The sequence below is a fragment of the Akebia trifoliata genome, chromosome 1, assembly GCF_017979445.1.
Source record: "Akebia trifoliata isolate Shusen 1 chromosome 1, ASM1797944v1, whole genome shotgun sequence".
NCBI classification, from domain to species: Eukaryota; Viridiplantae; Streptophyta; class Magnoliopsida; order Ranunculales; family Lardizabalaceae; genus Akebia; species Akebia trifoliata.
Window position 1 is genome coordinate 33,299,063 of NC_141375.1, and position 22,482 is coordinate 33,321,544.

The window sequence follows — 22,482 nt, forward strand, 5'->3', positions numbered from 1 at the left end:
CCGAGAGGAGAAAGAAGCAATACAATAGGTTTAATTATGTGTTAAACTGATGAACCAATGGCATGACGCCATGTGTATTAAATGAGCAAAAGTGATTGGTCGTTGAGAGAAAATTTTAGAGCAGTTTAAGTGCTTTATTTTTAGTATACATGGCTTCATGCCATTGGTTCATCAACTTAGCACATAATTTTTTAAACAACTAATCTATGTTTGAAATATGAGGGTATTATAAGTATTTCTTTACTATTATAATGAGAGAAGGCAGAGTAGATGTTGACACAAAAAATTTGGATTTCAAAAATTCCCCTACCTTAATATTTAAACTTATATAAGCTTTATTCGGGAGCAGAACCTCTGTAGTACTTTGTTCTTGCAATTCCTTTTAGCGCTCTTCTAATGGTGACGAGGCCATGTTGAAAATTAAATTCTACCACATAATCCATGTGGTGATCATTATTTAGATCAAATCTATAAAAAAAGATTTAAAGAAAAACTTTTTTTTCAGTCTGGTCTATGGCCTTGAAAATGAACGATTATTGAACTCCAATATTTCAATGAAAAGATTTTGATATTTTTATCAAGTGGCACTCTATCAACCATCTAATTGCACCATAGGGAACTACAAAAAGAAAGTACTACGAAGGATCCGCTCCCATTTTGTTCAAGAGCCAAGAAAATTGCAATCTCACGTATCTAAAACCACATTGGATTAGTTTTTAAAATTGAAAAAAAAAGAAAGAAAAATCTCTTTTACCATGTAATCTTCAAAGGGAAATTTCTCAAATAATTACCGAAGTTTTAAAAAACATCGAAAATATGACATGTGCACAAAACTATCATATATTGTTGACAAATCGTTCTCAAAATGTCAATTGTAGGGGAAACTACATGCATTGTGAATCAAGTTGAACATCCTCAATCTACATAATATAGGTTAGTATGAAATAAAAATAAATTCATTAATGAATCATACTTACAATTATCTCTGTTGATAGTCAAATCTCTGGATCTGATAAAGAGAGGTACAAAAATCGCAATCGCTTTTGCAATTCCGGACTCTTGGATCTTCACTCCAGATATCCCAAAATTTAATGCATCGAATACGTATGGGGAACAATTATACTATTTAAAGAAAATTAAGAGATTATAAAGAATGTGTTATTATTGTTTGAGTTGTTTTTCAAATAGGTAAGTCCTCTATTTATACTAGTTCGAGATTGATAATTAAATTCTTTTTTTATAAATACTTTAGAAGTTGATATTATTTAATAAACAAAATCCTTTACATGCATGCACATGAAAAATGTGATTTCATTAAAGGAAGAGTCAACTTCATGCTCAGGGGCGAAACCAGGATTTTTTTGTAGTGAGAGCAAACTATGGTTAGTTGTATAATTGAATAACTTGATGATGTTTTAGGGACAGATTCAGAGGTTTTTGCTTAGAAGTTAAAGAAAATGATATTTGGGTCATTTTCAATTAGTATATGAGAAGGTTCGGTTAAGAGGCAATGTCATCAATAAAAAATTGAAGGAAAGGAGGGAGAGGGGGGGGGGGGGGCAAAAATTGGAGGGAGGTGAGGGGGTGAGGGCAAATGGGGAGAGAGGTAAGGAAGTGAGGACAAATGGGGCATGAAAATATAGGGGTGTCTCAAAGTTCAGTGGGGGGCAATTGCCCTTACCAGCTCCTTATTAGCTCCGCCCTTGTTTATGCTTGCATGCTATAGTTCAAGTACAATTCATTTAATAAACAATTTGCATGGATGCATGAATGAGATTTTTGTGGGAGAGAGGTAAGGGAGTAGGGACAAATGGCGCATGAAAATATAGGGGTGTCTCAAAGTTCTATAGGGGCAATTGCCCCCACTAGCTCCGCCCTTGTTCATGTTTGCATGCTATAGTTCAAATACAATTCGTTTAATAAACAATTTGCATGGATGCATGAATAAGGTTTTTGTATTTATAATAAAGATTACAATTAATTATATTTAATAAAAAACTTTATTTGTGAATACACATACAAGTTAATTTAACAACTTTTAAATTTTTATCCATTAACAATGAGATTTTACATTTACTTTTAGAAAATTATCTCGTACAAATGCATGCATTTAATTTTTTTTTTAATTTTTATTTTATTTTATGGAATAATCCGAACTGTTACTAGAGACACACATGTGTTACTTTTAATGAAAGACGTGCAAGAGGTCTTTCATAGATTCTATTATTATAATATATATATACAGTGTACTAAAAAATTAATTTAACCCACATATGTAATCACATCGTGATCCTTCCACGTCACTCAAGTATCTTATTAGATCATTCAGATCATCAAGAGTTTTCTTACCATCTTAATCATTTAATATATAATAGACGACGCAAAAATATTTTAAAAATATAATATAACATATATTAAAATCATTTGATAAAAATCTTATTGGCCGGCATTTTTATTTATTCATTCAAATATTAAAATGATTAAAGATGTGGTAAGTCATGGAGGTGGTCATCTTGTGGAATTCCATATTGATATCATTATAGATTCTCAAAACATCTTGTATATTGGTCAATGAAGACCTTAAGCTTTTGACGAATCAAAATATCATAATTAAAGCTCATAAAATTTCATATAATTCTCATGTCAAAGGTTTAGTGTGAATACACAAAAAAAAAAATCATCAAGAACTTCATTTAATGAGATCAAAATTATGTGACCAATTATATATTTAGTGGAAGGAAATGGAGATGATCTTCTGCACGATTTTCCAATAATATTCACATGCCAATGGGGCTACCCAATCTCGATGGAAAAACTCGAATCTATAGAAAGGATCATCATGAATATGTGAACTATAAAAAATGAGTTGTACCCAAACTCATTTCATAGTCCTGATCAAAATTCGAGATTTACACAGATTCTGTATTTTTGGATTTTCTCCATATATCTTTTATTGTCCAAAATCACCTATAATATTGCCTTTGGACAAAATATCTATATCTAAAGAAAGTTAAAACTAGTTACCCATAATTCATAATTATTGCATAATCATGTTATTTTTATTATAAGTTTTGGGTTATATTAAATATGATAAAGCCTTAGTTATATGATCAAAATCTTTTTTAGTTTATGGATTAAAAATAAAATAATCTTAAAATACAATTGATTTGTATGGGCACAAAAATACTAACATCAACACTATGTCATAACTTTGACGACACTTTGACACGGAATAAACAAAAATGCCTATAATTATTTGAAATTTTTCCTATCTTCAAAATCACCCATTATTTAATATTTTAAATTACAAATAAACCCTTTACACGTGAGTTTTCACACCTACAACCTTCTAGTAATAATCTGTAAAATAAAGTGGCTTCTTTGTAATTAACAACTAACATAAGATCTGCCGAGTAAATCGCTCAAATCTTTATCATAATTTGGACTAGAATTCAAATACTAGTGCAACTCTACTTAAATCATTTCTTATATTTATGTATTAGGTTGTTCAACAAAGTTCACGTCATCTCAATTCAGCTTCATTCAAGAAAAAAAGTTTTCCATTGAAACTTGGGAGTTGGGAGAGGGAGAATCCGAAGAAAAGGTCAGTAAGATTTCTTCGTATCTGTTTCAATCACTTTTAGGGTTTTAATCTTTGCATCTTTAACTTTTATATTTTTGTATTAGTTTTTAATATGTTGCGTGTTATGGAAATTGAAATATGTTTTAGAGAAATTTATTTTCTTGCATGTTGAGAAGATGCTTTTTAAAAAGATAAAATAAGATATATTTTTTTTAGTTTTGTTTTGAGGGAGTTATTGGTGATTATAATTTGATAAAAAGGATTATGGGTTGATTTTTGGGAAGGGATTTTGTGGTTATTTCTGGTTTATTTGGTGGGAATCAGATCGTTACGTTTCGTCTGTATTACGGATTTTTCTAGGGTTTGCATATTGTCTGGTTTTTACTCTAGAAATAAGTCGAGATCCCATACGGTGTCTCATGGAACAATTTGATTAGCAAATAGACACATTGGGCTGCGTGAACAGCTTTTTTTTGTTCAGCCCTTCTATCTCTTATATTTTTCACACACTTATATTATTTAATAATAGCGGGGATAAGAAAATCTGTCACTATTGTCTATTGCCCTACAAATTTTTTTTTTTTTTTTTTTTTTTTTTCACTCTTAATTACACCCATAATTATTTTTTTCACTCTTAATTGTCCCCACAATTTTTTTTTCTACTCTTGGTTGCCCCACATGAGCAAAATCCTGGCTCCGCCCCTAAAAATCAGCACTCATTTCTTTTTTTTAATCTCCATCTTTTGGGGACCACTTTTAAAACTGTTTTGACTTGTCTATCTGTCTTGTTGGTGGACGAAATCGAGACATATCAGACCTGGATGAGATTTAAACCATAATCCTAAGTCCTAAAAGTTTATGTTTATTTATTTATATTTATTTTTTTCTGAACCTCTGGCTTGTGGGGACTACATGGATATTATGTTCGATGATCCAAACATACAATGAATGTCATGTTTTTTTTTTTCTGTTTGATTAAATCATCTATTATTATGCATGTTCTGATTATTTACTGTGGATTTGCTTATTTTATTTCTTGCATTGGGATGGTTTTCTCACGAAAAGTTTTGAATTTCTCGTTCATGGCAGGGTTCTGAGTTCGTTCTGGTTTTGAGATTATAGTCATCATGAGATTGAAGAAAGGGACTAAAGTGGAAGTATTGAGCAAAAAAGAGGGGCCTTTAGGCTCATGGAGTTGCGGTGAAATAGTTTCAGGGAATGGCCATACCTACAATGTTAAGTATTATTCTTCTCTGAGTGCCACAGTTGTGGAGAGAGTGCCTAGGAAGGCCATTAGGCCTTGCCCTCCACCCGTGGAAGGTTTGAAGGATTGGGTGTCTGGTGACATTGTAGAGGTGTTTGACAATATATCTTGGAAAATTGCAACAGTTTCAAAGGTTGTGGATGAGAATTACTTTTTGGTTAGACTCCTTGGATCCTCTCAGGAATTCAAGACACACAAATCTAATCTGAGGGTGCGGCAATCTTGGAAAGGTGACAAATGGTTCATGTTAGGAAAGGTAAAATTCCTTTTCATCTATCTTGTTACAAATATTTTCCTTGTTGTTTAGGGTAAGAAAGATTTTATGAGCTCTTGTCAGATTTATATTCTCTAAGTATAATTACCTTTGGTTTATGTTTTCAGGGTGCTGGAATTTGTAAAGATGGGAAATCAAACAAACTGTCAACTTTGAAGATAAAGATGAAACCATGTGGAAGAGATGACTATTTTCCTGTTGAGAAGAGCATTGGTTTTCAAGAGTCCCATGTGGTATCCTCAAGAACTTTGAAGAGAAAATCACCTTATATAGCATCTCATATTGAAGCAGATGCAGAAGACGGACAGAAAATGAGAGCAATTGAGAAAAAGGTAGATGCTGAGTGTTTAATTGCAAGAAGCTTAGAACCTAATGATACCAACGGTAGTGCATCATCCTCTGTTGGTAGTTGTAGCAGTACTAGCAAAAGTTACGATAGGTTTCCTCATCGCTGTTTAACCAATCCTAATCAAGATTCAGACATTCATTTTAGTGACGCTGAATCTTTTTGTGGTGGGGGACATGAAAAAGAAGGCTTTCTTCCCATGAAAGAGGATTTGGCAGAAGACATCCATAAGTTAGAATTACATGCCTATCGTTGCACTATGGAGGCTTTATTTGCTTCTGGACCCTTGAGCTGGAAACAAGAAGATTTAGTGACAGATCTCCGGATTAGTCTCCACATTTCAAATGATGAACATTTGTTGGAGCTAAGGAACTTAGTTGCTGCTGAAACATACCTTCCCATTTGTTGACAGGAAAACATTTCCCGGATATGTAAGATTTTTTATTTTTATATTTTACGTAAGGATATTTTTCCCTATGCAGAATTGTGGAATGAGATGTTATAATCTGTATAATTTTTTTTATTTTTATTTTTTGAACATAAATCTGTTGCTTTTTTTTTATTTTTGTTATTCAATAGTATTAGAGTGACTTTGAAAATTTTGTACAAAAATACAAAGCATTGAAATTTCAATCCTCCACCCTGGGTGCATAAGATCCGGACTCTTTTATAAATTAAAGCCTCAAAAATATTTTTCAAAATTTGTTTGGATTCTGGCTTACGCGGCAGGCATGTATTGAAGTGGTGGAAACTGGATTCATTCCTCCACCCAAGTGTACACAATCTGGACTCTTTAAAGATATATCATTTGACATGAAAATGGTAACAAAGTCGGAGTTCCGAACCGAAATCATTCCGCAAAAGAATGCTTCCACAAAAATCTATTAAGTCGGGTAAATATCACATAAATTCTAATGTAAAAATAATTGTGCTAAGTATTAAAAATGTTTTAAAAAAAAATGCATATTATATAAAATTGGATTTAATCACGGTTAGTCATGATTTTTGTCACTAAAGAATGGATAGATATACGGGTCAGGTTCAAGGGACATATGAGAAAACATATGTAAAAATAATGTAACATTAATAAATTTTCAAAATATGGGTTAGAAGTTTCGGATTGAGCTGATTTTTTGTGAGGATGATCTCTATGATACGAATATCATCCCCAAAAAAAAAAAATCAGTCCAATTTGAAACTTCTAACCCCATGAAAAGTGATTTAGAATGTGGACTGATGATTTTTTGTTAATTTTTGTCAATAATTTGTAAATCACTTTTCATGGATTTAAAAGTTTCTGATTGAGCTGATTTTTTGTGAGGATGATCTTCTCATCATAGTGACCATCATCGCAAAAAATCAGCTCAATCCAGAACCTCTAACCCATATTTTGAAAAACCATTGTTTTTCATATGTTTTTACTTATGGCCCTTGAACTGCCCCCTAGATATACTGCCATTTCAGTGTGTGCATGACTTTGTTGCATATATTTTTGAGCACCACCTTTACCATTGTTCGAAACAAATTCGTGTTCGTTTGTTTTAATCAAATTTATAGCTGACCAACATACTCTGACTCATGCTCATTGAGCTATAGGCGACCAATTCTGCCAACATTGATCATTGATTGGGGGTCTTATATCACTTACCATACACCTTGGATCAAGCTCTAAAAAATGAAAATTTTGAAGAAAAAAGAATTAATCTAATTTTTTTTTTTAATGAAATTTAGAAGGCTGTGATGTTAGATTGTCGATTTGGTAATTCATGTGGACTCAGTAGCCCTTTTTAGGATTTGAAATTTAAAATTAAAACTTTTGGGCAGAGATTGTGTGGACATGAGAAATTCCACTACGTGAAAATTGAAAATTTTGACAGAAATAATTGATGGGCCAAGGCCCACGAATTTTAGAAACTGAATTTTGACGGTCTAAGACTGTTGAAATTCTTGATGTTCCCAAATTTGATGGCTTAGAGTCGAACTTCTCCCATTCTTCTTTAATTTGACAATTTCGACCTGTCAAATTTTTTTTTTTGACAACGAAAAATTAAATGCCAATTTGACCTCTTGGTCCGTCAAATTCAAGTTTTTTTCACATTGTGTTCTCTCTATTGATTTTGACTTTTTACGTCACATGTCAAACGTCTGTGGTTCTGTGAGTAGAAAATCACTCACACATCTATCGCCATTACCATTCTCTTCTCTGTTGTCATCACACAACTCCATTTTTTTGTGAATTGCCAAGATCAATGATCAGGATATGGATAATAAACCTTAAATAGCATTAAAAATAAATCAAAATAAATAAAAAAGAGATGGATGGGGAAGATAAAAACACGAACCTTACTTTCTCTCCGCCACCATGTTTGGATTGTCATGAGAGAAATTGGGACAATCTTAGAATTTTAAAATATCTTAAAAGAGATCTAGAGGCAAAGTTGGAATTATAAAATATTTTAAAATAATTTCTCTCCATTTTTAAAGAGAAAGAAAACTCACATTTTTTTTTTCTTCTCTTCTCTCCATTTCTCTCAATCAAAGGTTGGGGGAACAAAGATGTGCAACATTAATTTCCTAAGATTTGACAATTTGTCAAATCTTTTTCTATTACTTATTCTATTTTGTAAAATACTCATTTTATTTTATTTTGTAAAATACATTCCACCATTTGTATAACTTTAACATATTTCTATTTTTAGCAAGAGTCGCAATATTCTTCGAAATGCACAAGGAAGAAGATCTATAGTTCTGTGCACATGCCACATTGACTGAGAACAATTCGAGTGAAAATTTTTGAGTCCGATTATCATTAGTCTTTTAGCAGCGTTGCAACTTCTTACCGAAACCAAAATCTTTTAGGATATTCCCTATCAATTAGACTGGAAAAATCAAAGTTCTTGGGAGAAAAGTTTTAAGTAAAGGTAGTCAAATCTCAAATATTTTAAAACATTATCAAATCTTTTTTATTAATTTCTCATTTTTATTTTCTTTGTAAAATACATTTAAACATAGATATCTCTACCTTTATAGAAAAACCATGGTAAAGGAGGATGTCTTTAGGACCCTTTATGTGAGATTGCAACTCTTTTTTCTCTTATATATATAGGGTAGCGATCAATGGCCAACTTTTTGGCAAAACATTTTTCAAAACATGAGTTAGAGGTTTTGAAATGAGCTGATTTCTGGTGAGGATGATCTCTACGGTGAGTAGATCATCCTCACCAAAAATCAGACCATTCCAAAACTTCTAACCCATGTTTACAAGCTGAAAAATCGTGAACCGTCCATTTTTTGTAAACTGTTTTTTATGGGGTTAGAAGTTTTGGAATGGGCTGATTTTTGGTGATGATGATCTCCTCACTGTAGAGATCATCCTCACCAAAAATCAGCCCATTCCAAAACCTCAAACTCATGTTTTGAAAAATGTTTTGCCAAAAAGTTGGCCCTTGAACACCCCCCATATATATATAGGGACCCGTTCAATGGCCAACAGTTTGGCAAACACTTTTTCAAAACATGGGTTAGAGATCTTGGAATGGGCTGATTTTTGGTGAGGATGATCTCTACGGTGAGGAGATCATCCTCACCAAAAATCAGCTCATTCCAAAATTTCTAGCCCCAGTTTACAAGTTGAAAAATCGTGGACCGTCCATTTTTTGTAAACCATTTTTGATGGGGTTAGAAGTTTTGGAATGGGCTGATTTTTGGTGATGATGATCTCCTCACCGTAGAGATCATCCTCACCAAAAATCAGCCCATTCCAAGACTTCTAACCCATGTTGTGAAAATGTGTTTGCCAAACTGTTGGCCATTGAACGGTACCCATATATATATATATAGGAAGGGGTTCCATAGACACATTAAGCTACACATAAAGCAACACCGTGTTTTGTCTTATATGGGCAAAAATGTTTGGAATGGGCTGATTTTTTGTGAGGATGATCTCTGTGATGAGGAGATCATCCTTGCCAAAAATTAGTGCATTATGAAACTTCTATCCCCATGTTTACAAGTTGAAAATTTTAGATCGTCCAATTTTTGTAAATCAATTTTGATGGGGTTAGAAGTTTTGGAATGGGATGATTTTTTGCAAGGATGATCCCCTCATCACAGAGATCATCCTCACAAAAAATCAGCCCATTCCAAACTTTTTTGCCCATATAAGACAAAACGGTGTTGCTTTATGTGTCTACGGAACCCGACCCATATATATATATATATGGGGGGGCGTTCAATGGCCACTTTTTGGCAAAACATTTTTCAAACATGAGTTAGAGGTTTTTGGAATGGGCTGATTTTTGGTGAGGATGATCTCTAGGGTGAGGAGATCATCCTCACCAAAAATCAGCCCATTCCAAAACTTCTAACCCCATCAAAAACAGTTTACAAAAATAGACGGTCCACGATTTTTCAGCTTGTAAACATGGATTAGAAGTTTTGGAATGGGCTGATTTTTTGGTGAGGATGATCTCCTCAGTAGTTTTTGAATGGGCTGATTTTTGGTGAGGATGATCTCCTCACCGTAGAGATCATCCTCACCAAAAATCAGCCTGTTTTGAAAAATGTTTTTCCAAAAAGTTTGCCCTTCAACGCTACCCATATATATATATATATATATATGATTCAGCCTTACTTAGTTATATGATCAAGTCTATCATAATTCATAGATTAAAAATAAAATAGTTTCAGAATACAATTGATTTGTATGGATACAAAAATACTAATATTAACATAGCTTTTACAATACTTTAAAATAGAGTAGTGCTGGTGACACAGCTTGGACACTGTGATTCTCACAGTTCTGACGTGGATATTAAGTCACGTCACCCACTTAATGAGTCAGCTGCCACGTCATGTGAAATTAAAAATAAATAAAAAAACAGCCTCTTCTCTGGTTCTCCTCTTCTCTCCCTGTTATGTCTTCTCCGCTTCTCTCTCTATTTGAATAGAGTCAAAATAAATTTCCACAATATTTTTATAATTTCTAATAAAGTTGTGTTATTTTCATATTTGTAAAAATATTTCACTATATTTTCAATTTGGGGATGCTCCAAAAGTAAATTGGAATCAACATTTAATAAATTGATGATTGGGAGGTAGAATCAAAACTACTTTATTCTCTAGTCCAACTTGTAAGATGTTGTTGAAGGAAACTTTAATCTAGGATACACAAGTAGGGTGGGTTCTGAACCACATATAGAGATCTTTTGTAGAAGATCAATTCTTAGACAGGTGTTTCAGCTGTATTTGTAACAATAGAAGCAATCTTGATACTATGAGTCAACAATCTAACTAGATTGATTTCTAAGTACCAGACATGGATTCAACCTCATTAATTTTAAATGTGATCTCCAACTAGCTCCTCCTCCATTTCAACTCAAGTCTCTTTGTATACTATCTATCAAATTAGTAACCCAATTTCCATCACGCACGCTTCACACATAGAAGGATCTTCTTGAACTAGACTTATCTAACTTATATATAATATATATATTATATATATATATATATATATATATATATATATATATAAAAAAGAGAGAGAGAGAGAGAGAGAATCCGAAGAAAAGGTCAGTAAGATTTCTTCATATCTGTTTCAATCATTTTTAGGGTTTTAATCTTTGCATCTTAAACTTTTATATTTTTGTATTAGTTTTTAATATGTTGCGTGTTATGGAAATTGAAATATGTTTTAGAGAAATTTATTTTCTTGTATGTTGACTGTTGAGAAGATGCTTTAAAAAAAAAAAAGTTATCTTTTTATGTTTTTATTTTATTTTATTATTATTATTTTTGAGGGAGTTAATGGGGATTATAATTTGATAAAAAGGATTATGGGTTGATTTTTGGGAAGGGATTTTGCGATTATTTCTGGTTTATTTGGTGGGAATCAGATGGTTACGTTTCGTCTGCATTATGGATTTTTCTAGGGTTTGCTTATTGTCTGGTTTTCAATCTAAAAATAAATTAGTAGAGATCCCATACGGCGTCTCGTGGAACAATTTGATTAGCAAATAGACACATTGATTAGGCTGTGTAGACGAACGGCTTGATTATTAGCCCAAGGTGTTTTGAGCACTAATTAAATCATGCCACGTAGACGCACAAGACCACTCTCGTCATTGGAGGATTTTGTGCGATTTTTTTTATTCATCACTTCTCGCTCTTATTTTTTTCACACCCTTATATTATTTATTTTTTTAGTTTTCCATTGAGTTAAAAAATCAGCACTCATTTCTTTTTTTAAATCTCTAGCTTTTGAGGACCACATGAATATCAAACGGGACACCCAATTGGATCCTGAGCATGATTTTAAAACTTGTTTCGATGTCTATTCTCAAGTCCTCGAGGATGAGTTTTCTAATATGTTTGAGTCGTCTCATTCAACAATGAGACAAATGAATCATGGTTTTAAATCTCGTCCGATACATTTGACTTGTCTATCTGTCTTGTTGGTGGACGATACTGAGATGTATCGGACCTAGACGAGATTTAAACCATGATCCTGAGTCCAAAAAGTTTATGTTTTTTTTTTTTTTTTCTTCAACCTCTGGCTTGTGGGGACTACATGGATATCATTTTCGATGATCCAACCATACAATGAACTCTCCACATGAATATCATGTTTTTTTTTTTGTTTGCTTAAATCATCAATTATTATGCATGTTCGGATTATTAACTGTGGATTTGCTTATTTTATTTCTTGCATTGGGATGGTTTTCTCACGAAAAGTTTTGAATTTCTCGTTCATGGCAGGGTTCTTACTTAGTTCTGGTTTTGAGATTATAGTCATCATGAGATTGAAGAAAGGGACTAAAGTGGAAGTACTGAGCAAAAAAGAGGTGCCTTTAGGCTCATGGAGTTGTGGTGAAATAGTTTCAGGGAATGGCCATACCTACTATGTTAAGTATAATTGTTCTCTGAGTGCCACAGTTGTGGAGAGAGTGCCTAGGAAGGTCATTAGGCCTTGCCCTCCACCCGTGGAAGGTTTGAAGGATTGGTTATCTGGTGACATTGTAGAGGTATTTGACAATATGTCTTGGAAAATTGCAACAGTTTCAAAGGTTGTGGATGAGAATTACTTTTTGGTTAGACTCCTTGGATCCTCTCAGGAATTCAAGACACACAAATCTAATCTGAGGGTGCGGCAATCTTGGAAAGGCGACAAATGGTTCATGTTAGGAAAGGTAAAATTCATTTTCATCTATCTTGTTACAAATATTTTCTTTGTTGTTTAGGGTAAGAAAGATTTTATGAGCTCTTGTCAGATATATATTCTCTAATTATAATTACATTTGGTTTACGTTTTCAGGGTGCTGGAATTTGTAAAGATGGGAAATCAAACAAAATGTCAACTTTGAAGATAAAGATGAAACCATGTGGAAGAGATGACAATTTGCCTGCTGAGAAGAGCATTGGTTTTCAAGAGTCCCATGTGGTCTCCTCAAGAACTTTGAAGAGAAAGTCACCTTATAGAGCATCTCATATTGAAGCAGACGCTGAAGATGGACAGAAAATGAGAGCAATTGAGAAAAAGGTAGATGCTGAGTGTTTAATTGCAAGAAGCTTAGAACCTAATGATACCAACGGTGGTGCATCATCCTCTGTTTGTAGTTGTAGCAGTACTGACAAAAGTTACGATAGGTTTCCTCATCGCTGTTTAACCAATCCTAATCAAGATTCTGACATTCATTTTAGTGACGCTGAATCTTTTTGTGGTGGGGGACATGAAAAAGAATGCTTTCTTCCCATGAAAGAGGATTTGGCAGAAGACATCCATAAGTTAGAATTACATGCCTATCGTTGCACAATGAAGGCTTTATTTGCTTCTGGACCCTTGAGTTGGAAACAAGAAGATTTAGTGACAGATCTCCGGATTAGTCTCCACATTTCAAATGATGAACATTTGTTGGAGCTAAGGACCTTAGTTGCTGCTGAAACAAACCTTCCCACTTGTTGACAGGAAATTAAACATTTCCTGGCTATGCAAGATTTTTTTGTTTACATAAGGATATTTTTCCCCTATGCTTTAATGGTCTCACAGAATTGTGGAATGAGATGTTATAATCTGTAGATTTTTTATTTTATTTTAAGGTAAATCTGTTGCTTTTATTTTTTATTTTTGTTATTCATTAGTAGTGGTCTAGACAATGAATTAGAGTGACTTTGAAAATTTTGTACATAAATACAAAGCATTGAAGTAACTTAGCCCAGAAGGTTTCCAATTCATCCTGTCGTTATTGAACTGTTCTCTTTTTGTAATGTTGCTTTTTATTTTGATGAATAATGCTGAAGTGACCTCGCATATTTGGCATGTATTGAGGTGTGTGGGAGGAGTTTTTCAGATTGAAAATTTCAATCCTCCACCCTGGGTGCAAAAGATCCGGACTCTTTATAATTAAAGCCTCAAAAATATTTTTCCAAATTTGTTTGGATTCTGGCTTACGAGGCATGTATTGAGGTGGTGGAAATGGGTTTCATGTACACAATATGGACTCTTCAAAGATAATATATCATTTGACATGAACATGATGACAAAGTCGGAGTTCTGAACCGAAATAATTCCGCAAGAGAATGCTTCGATAAAAATCTATTAAGTCGGGTAAATATCACATAAATTCTAATGTAAAAATAATTGTGCTAAGTGTTAAAAATGTTTATAAAAAAATGCATATTATACAAAATTGGATTTAATCACAGTTAATCATGATTTTTGTCACTAAAGACTAGATAGACAGATCATAGATAGATAGATATACTGCCATTTCAGTGTGTGCATGACTTTGTTGCATAAATTTTTGAGCACCAACTTTACCATTGTTCCAAACAAGTTGGTGTTCGTTTGTTTTAATCAAATTTATAGCTGACCAACATACTCTGACTCATGCTCATTGAGCTATAGGCAACCAATTCTGCCAACATTGATCATTGATTGGGGGTCTTATATCACTAACCATACACCTTGGATCAAGCTCTAAAAAAAAGAAAATTTTGAAGAAAAAAGAATTAATCTAATTTTTTTAAATGAAATTTAGAAGGCTGTGATGTTAGATTGTCGATTTAGTAATTCATGAGGACTCAGTGGCTCTTTTTTGGATTTGAAATTTGAAATTTAAAATTAAAACTTTTGGGCAGAGATTGTGTGGACGAGAGAAATTCCACAACATGAAAACTGGAAAATTCAACAGAAAAAATTGATGGGCCAAAGCCTACGAATTTTAGAAATTGAATTTTGATGGTTTAGGACCATTGAAATTCTTGATGTTCCCAGATTTGATGGCTTAAAGCTGTCTAATTTCTCCCATCCTTCTTTAATTTGACACTTTTGACTCGTCAAAAAAAAATTTTGACAATGAAAAATTCAACGCCAATTCAACCTCTTGGCCCGTCAAATTTAAGCTTTTTCCACAGTATGTTCTCTCTATTGATTTTGACTTTTTACGTCACATGTCAAACGTCTTTGGTTCTATGAGCAAAAAATCACTCACACATCTCTCGCCATTACCATTCTCTTCTCTGTTGTCATTACACAACTCCATTTCTTTGTGAATTGCCAAGATCAATGATCAAATATGGTTAATAAACCTTAAAGCATTAAAAAAAAAAATAAAAGAGATGGATAGGGGAGATGAACACCAACCTTACTTTGTTTAGATTGAGAAAAAGAGAGGAGTGAAACACATTAAAAAAATAAAAAAAGAGAAACTCAATTTCTCTCCACCATGTTTGAATTGTCACGAGAGAAATTAGGACAATCTTAGAATTTTAAATATCTTAAAAGAGATCTAAAGGCAAAGTTGAAATTATAAAATATTTTCAAATAATTTCTCTCCATTTTTTAAGAGAAAGAAAACTCACATTTTTTTCTCTTCTCTTCTCTCTCCTACTTGACAATCCAAACAAGAGAAATGGAGAGAAACTCGTTTATTTTTTCATCTCTTCTCTCAATCAAAGGTTGGTGGAACAAAGATGTGCCACATTAATTTCCTAAGATTTGACCATTTGTCAAATCTTTTTCTATTACTTATTCTATTTTGTAAAATATTCATTTTATTTTATTTTGTAAAATACATTTGCACCATTTGTATAACTTTAACATATTTCCATTTTTAGCAAGAGCCGCAATATTCTTCACAATGCACAAGGAAGAAGATCTATAGTTGTGTGCACATGCCACATTGACTGAGTACAATTCGAGTGAAAATTTTTTTTAGTCCAATTATCATTAGTCTTTTAGCAGCGCTGCAACTTCTTACCAAAACCAAAATCTTTTAGGATATTCCCTATCAATTAGACTGGAAAAATCAAAGTTCTTGGGAGAAATTTTTTAAGAAAAGGTAGTCAAATCTCAAATATTTTATAACATTATCAAATCATTTTATTAATTTCTCATTTTTATTTTCTTTGTAAAATACATTTAAACATGGCTATCTCTACCTTTATAGAAAAACCATGGTAAGAGAGGATGCCTCTGCAGCCCCATATATATATATAATATATATATATATATATATATATATAGGGTCAGGTTCCGTAGACACATAAAGCTACAATGTTTTTGTCTTATATGGTTAAAAAAATTCGGAATAGGCTAAATTTTTTGTGAGGATGATCTCTATGGTGAGGGGATCATCCTTGCAAAAAATTAACCCATTCCAAAACTTCTAACCCCATCAAAACTGATTTGTAAAAATTAGACGGTCTAAAATTTTTCAACTTGTAAACATGGGATTAGAAGTTTCATAATAAGCTGATTTTTGGCAAGGATGATCTCCTCACCATAGAGATCATCATCACAAAAAATCAGCTCATTCCAAACATTTTTGCCCATATAAGACAAAACACGTTGTTGCTTTATGAGTAGCTTTATGTGTATACGATCCTAATCCATATATATATATATATATATGATTCAGCCTTATTTATATGATCAGGTCTTACTAGGGGTGCACATGGTTCGGATTTTGGCAAAATTGGAACTGAACCAATCCAATTACCCTATAGAATCAAACCAATCCAAACCAAACTTGGTTCGGATCGGTTCTCAGTTCTCATACTTTCAAATAGAAAAACAAGTATTTTTTCTTTGAAAAAAGAATCCTTTGGTCAGATCATAAATAATGCCTATTTTTAAAATGAAAATGATTTTATGATTAAATTCTGATTGAAATCTGTATAAATTGAAAATTAGAGAAAACTCAATGAGACTAAAAAAAATTACAATTTTAAAATTGGTATTTTGGATGGATTAGTGAGAAAACTAATCTATAAATAGTAGATTAATGAATCCAAACCTAGATTCGTATAGTACATTTCATCTAACAAACACGGCATAAAGGTTCTCGTAAAAAAACAATGAATCAAACTCTTTGAAAAAGTTTTTTCATAAATGGGTTGATTCATTTGAGAGTTGAGAGAGAGCTTTGTTTACATTTTTTATGAGTTTTTGTTAGAAAAAAATAAAGGAGATAAAGTTGAAGACTTTGATGAGTTACCTCTTCGTAACATATATATATTATAATAAATACTTCGGATTAGTTCGGTTCTTAGATTGGTTCGGTTCTATTATACCCCTAATCCGGAACCGAACCAAATCAATCAAATTTTTTTATATACAATCCGTACCCGAACCAAACCATCCTTAATCCGAACCAATCCAATCCAAAAGGCTTCGGATTGGTTCAGTTATCGGATTTACCCAATCCAATGTGCACCCCTAAGTTTTACTTAGTTCATAGATTAAAAATAAAATAATCTCAAAATACAATTGATTTATATGGGTACAAAAATACTAACATCAACATAGCTTTGACAATACTTTAATACGGAATAAAACAAAATGCCTATAATTATTTTGAAAATTTCCAATCATCAAAATCACCCATTATTTAATATTTTAAATTACAAATATACCCTTTACACCTGCGTTTGCACACCTACCACCTTCTAGTAATAATCTTTAAAATAAAGGGACTCCTTTGTAATAAAAAGGTCTGCCGAGTAAATCGCTCAAATCTTTATCATAATTAGACTAGAATTAAAATACTAGTACTACTTACTTAAATCATTTCTTAATTAGACTAGAATTCAAATACTAGTACTACTCTACTTAAATCATTTCTTATATTTATGTATTAGGGAGTTCAACAAATTTCACGTCATTTGAATTCAGCTTAATTCAAGAGAAAAAGTTTTCCATTGAAACTTGGGAGCTGGGAGAGGGAGAATCCGAAGAAAAGGTCAGTAAGATTTCTTCACATCTGTTTCAATCATTTTTAGGGTTTTAATCTTTGCATCTTTAACTTTTATTTTCATTTTTTTTTTTTTTTTTTGTATTAGTTTGTAATATGTTGCGTGCTATGGAAATTGAAATATGTTTTAGAGAAATTTATTTTCTTGTATGTCGACTGTTGAGAAGATGCTTTTTAAAAAAATAAAATAAGTTATCTTTTTATGGTTTTTTTTTATTTTTATTATTATTATTTTTGAGGGAGTTATAGGTGATTGTAATTTGATACAAAGGATTATGGGTTGATTTTTGGGAAGGGATTTTGCGATTATTTCTGGTTTATTTGGTGGGAATCAGATGGTTACGTTTCGTCTGCATTATGGATTTTTCTAGGGTTTGCATATTGTTGGTTTTCACACTAGAAATAAATAAGTAGAGATCCCATACGGTGTCCCGTGGAACAATTTGATTAGCAAATAGACACACTAACTGCCACGTTGACGCACAAGAACACATCTCGGAGGATTTTGTGCGATTTTTTTTTGTTCATCCCTTCTCTCTCTTATATTTTTGAGTCGTCTTATTCAACAATGAGACAAATGAACCATGGTTTTAAATCACGTCCGATACATTTGACTTGTCTATCTGTCTTGTTGGTGGACGATACCGAGATGTATCGGACCTAGACGAGATTTAAACCATCATCTTGGGTCCAAAAAGTTTATGGTTTTTTTTTTTTTTTTTTTTCTCTTGAACCTCTGGCTTGTGGGGACTACATGGATATCATGTTCGATGATCCAACCATACAATGAACTCTCCACATGAATATCATGTTTTTTTTTTTGTTTGCTTAAATCATCAATTATTATGCATGTTCGGATTATTTACTGTGGATTTGCTTATTTTATTTCTTGCATTGGGATGGTTTTCTCATGAAAAGTTTTGAATTTCTCGTTCATGGCAGGGTTCTTACTTAGTTCTGGTTTTGAGATTATAGTCATCATGAGATTGAAGAAAGGGACTAAAGTGGAAGTACTGAGCAAAAAAGAGGTGCCTTTAGGCTCATGGAGTTGCGGTGAAATAGTTTCAGGGAATGGCCATACCTACTATGTTAAGTATAATTGTTCTCTGAGTGCCACAGTTGTGGAGAGAGTGCCTAGGAAGGTCATTAGGCCTTGCCCTCCACCCGTGGAAGGTTTGAAGGATTGGTTATCTGGTGACATTGTAGAGGTATTTGACAATATGTCTTGGAAAATTGCAACAGTTTCAAAGGTTGTGGATGAGAATTACTTTTTGGTTAGACTCCTTGGATCCTCTCAGGAATTCAAGACACACAAATCTAATCTGAGGGTGCGGCAATCTTGGAAAGGCGACAAATGGTTCATGTTAGGAAAGGTAAAATTCATTTTCATCTATCTTGTTACAAGTATTTTCTTTGTTGTTTAGGGTAAGAAAGATTTTATGAGCTCTTGTCAGATTTATATTCTCTAATTATAATTACCTTTGGTTTATGTTTTCAGGGTGCTGGAATTTGTAAAGATGGGAAATCAAACAAAGTGTCAAGTTTGAAGATAAAGATGAAACCATGTGGAGGAGAGGACCATTTTCCTGTTGAGAAGAACATTGGTTTTCAAGAGTCCCATGTGGTATCCTCAAGAACTTTGAAGAGAAAGTCACCTTATATAGCATCTCAGATTGAAGCAGACGCTGAAGATGGACATAAAATGAGAGCAATTGAGAAAAAGGTAGATGCTGAGTGTTTAACTGCAAGAAGCTTAGAACCTAATGATACAAACAGTAGTGCATCATCCTCTGTTGGTAGTTGTAGCACTACTAACAAAAGTTATGATAGGTTTCCTCATCGCTGTTTAACCAATCCTAATCAAGATTCAGACATTCATTTTAGTGATGCTGAATCTTTTTGTGGTGGAGGACATGAAAAAGAATGCCCTCTTCCCATGAAAAAGGATTTGGCTGAAGACATCCATAAGTTAGAATTGCATGCCTATCGTTGCACTATGGAGGCTTTATTTGCTTCTGGACCCTTGAGTTGGAAACAAGAAGATTTAGTGACAGATCTCCGGATTAATCTCCACATTTCAAATGATGAACATTTGTTGGAGCTAAGGACCTTAGTTGCTGCTGAAACAAACCTTCCCATTTGTTGAAAGGAAAACATTTCCCGGATATGTAAGATTTTTTATTTTTATTTTTTACGTAAGGATATTTTTCCCTATGCTTTAATGGTCTCGCAGAATTGTGGAATGAGATGTTATAATCTGTAGATTTTTTATTTTATTTTAAGGTAAATCTGTTGCTTTTATTTTTTATTTTTGTTATTCATTAGTAGTGGTCTAGACAATGAATTAGAGTGACTTTGAAAATTTTGTACATAAATACAAAGCATTGAAGTAACTTAGCCCAGAAGGTTTCCAATTCATCCTGTCGTTATTGAACTGTTCTCTTTTTGTAATGTGGCTTTTTATTTTGATGAATAATGCTGAAGTGACCTCGCATATTTGGCATGTATTGAGGTGTGTGGGAGGAGGTTTTCAGATTGAAAATTTCAATCCTCCACCCTGGGTGCATAAGATCCGGACTCTTAATAAATTAAAGCCTCAAAAATATTTTTCCAAATTTGTTTGGATTCTGGCTTACGAGGCATGTATTGAAGTGGTGGAAACGGGTTTCATGTTACACAATATGGACTCTTCAAAGATAATATATTATTTGACATGAACATGATGACAAAGTCGGAGTTCTGAACCGAAATAATTCCGCAAGAGAATACTTCAATAAAAATCTATTAAGTCGGGTAAATATCACATAAATTCTAATGTAAAAATAATTGTGCTAAGTATTAAAAATGTTTTAAAAAAAATGCATATTATATAAAATTGGATTTAATCACGGTTAATCGTGATTTTTGTCACTAAAGACTAGATAGATAGATCATAGATAGATAGATATACTGCCATTTCAGTGTGTGCATGACTTTGTTGCATAAATTTTTGAGCACCACCTTTACCATTGTTCCAAACAAGTTGGTGTTCGTTTGTTTTAATCAAATTTATAGCTGACCAACATACTCTGACTCATGCTCATTGAGCTATACGCAACCAATTCTGCCAACATTGATCGTTGATTGGGGGTCTTATATCACTAACCATACACCTTGGATCAAGCTCTAAAAAAAAGAAAATTTTGAAGAAAAAAGAATTAATCTAATTTTTTTTAATGAAATTTAGAAGGCTGTGATGTTAGACTGTCGATTTAGTAATTCATGAGGACTCAGTGGCCCTTTTTAGGATTTGAAATTTAAAATTAAAACTTTTGGGCAGAGATTGTGTGGACGAGAGAAATTCCACAACATGAAAACTGGAAAATTCAACAGAAAAAATTGATGGGCCAAAGCCTACGAATTTTAGAAACTGAATTTTGACGGTTTAGGACCGTTGAAATTCTTGATGTTCCCAGATTTGATGGCTTAAAGCTGTCTAATTCTCCCATCCTTCTTTAATTTGACACTTTTGGCTCGTCGAAAAAAAAAAAATTGACAATGAAAAATTCAACGCCAATTCAACCTCTTGGTCCGTCAAATTTAAGTTTTTTTCACATTATGTTCTCTTTATTGATTTTGACTTTTTACGTCACATGTCAAACGTCTGTGGTTCTATGAGCAAAAAATCACTCACACATCTATCGCCATTAACATTCTCTTCTCTCTTGTCATTACACAACTCCATTTCTTTGTGAATTGCCAAGATCAATGATCAGGATATGGATAATAAACCTTAAATAGCATTAAAAAAAATAAAAAAATAAAAAAGATATGGATAGGGGAGATGAACACCAACCTTACTTTGTTTAGATTGAGAGAAAGAGAGGAGTGAAACCCATGAAAAGAAATAAAAGAGAAGAGAAACTCAATTTCTCTCCACCATGTTTGAATTGTCATGAGAGAAATTAAGACAATCTTAGAATTTTAAATATCTTAAAAGAGATCTAAAGGTAAAGTTGAAATTATAAAATATTTTAAAATAATTTCTCTCCATTTTTTGAGAGAAAGAAAATTCACATTTTTTTCTCTTCTCTTCTCTCCCCTACTTGACAATCCAAACAAGAGAAATGGAGAGAAACTCATTTATTTTTTCATCTCTTCTCTCCATTTCTCTCAATCAAAGGTTGGTGGAACAAAGATGTGCCACATTAATTTCCTAAGATTTGACCATTTGTCAAACCTTTTTCTATTACTTATTCTATTTTGTAAAATATTCATTTTATTTTATTTTGTAAAATACATTTGCACCATTTGTATAACTTTAACATATTTCCATTTTTAGCAAGAGCCGCAATATTCTTCAAAATGCACAAGGAAGAAGATCTATAGTTTTGTGCACATGCCACATTGATTGAGTACAATTCGAGCGAAATTTTTTTTTAGTCCAATTATCATTAGTCTTTTAGCAGCGCTGCAACTTCTTACCAAAACCAAAATCTTTTAGGATATTCCCTATCAATTAGACTGGAAAAATCAAAGTTCTTGGGAGAAAAATTTTAAGAAAAGGTAGTCAAATCTCAAATATTTTATAACATTATCAAATCATTTTATTAATTTCTCATTTTTATTTTCTTTGTAAAATACATTTAAACATAGCTATCCCTACCTTTATAGAAAAACCATGGTAAGGGAGGATGCCTCTGCCCCCCCCCCCCCCCCCCCCCCCATATATATATATATATATATTATAGATATAATATATATATATATATATATGGGTCCCGT

The 22,482-nt window shown here is 32.7% G+C and overlaps 3 protein-coding genes across 3 annotated transcripts; all 3 read left to right on the forward strand.

Annotated features, from left to right (window-relative positions):
• Positions 1-4,578: 4,578 nt before the first annotated feature.
• Positions 4,579-5,889, forward strand: LOC147411927 (uncharacterized). The gene is made up of 2 exons (XM_086457441.1): positions 4,579-5,103; positions 5,229-5,889. The coding sequence occupies exons 1-2, from the start codon at positions 4,711-4,713 to the stop codon at positions 5,874-5,876; spliced, it is 1,041 nt and encodes a 346-aa protein (XP_086313567.1). The 5' UTR covers positions 4,579-4,710; the 3' UTR covers positions 5,877-5,889.
• A 5,990-nt stretch (positions 5,890-11,879) lies between these two features.
• On the forward strand, positions 11,880-13,626 carry LOC147411928 (uncharacterized). Its single transcript, XM_086457547.1, has 2 exons — positions 11,880-12,654; positions 12,780-13,626. Exons 1-2 carry the CDS (start codon positions 12,127-12,129, stop codon positions 13,425-13,427), a joined length of 1,176 nt encoding a protein of 391 aa, XP_086313673.1. The 5' UTR covers positions 11,880-12,126; the 3' UTR covers positions 13,428-13,626.
• A 4,805-nt stretch (positions 13,627-18,431) lies between these two features.
• LOC147411929 (uncharacterized) lies at positions 18,432-20,062 on the forward strand. Its single transcript, XM_086457663.1, has 2 exons — positions 18,432-19,091; positions 19,217-20,062. The coding sequence occupies exons 1-2, from the start codon at positions 18,654-18,656 to the stop codon at positions 19,862-19,864; spliced, it is 1,086 nt and encodes a 361-aa protein (XP_086313789.1). The 5' UTR covers positions 18,432-18,653; the 3' UTR covers positions 19,865-20,062.
• Positions 20,063-22,482: the final 2,420 nt, after the last annotated feature.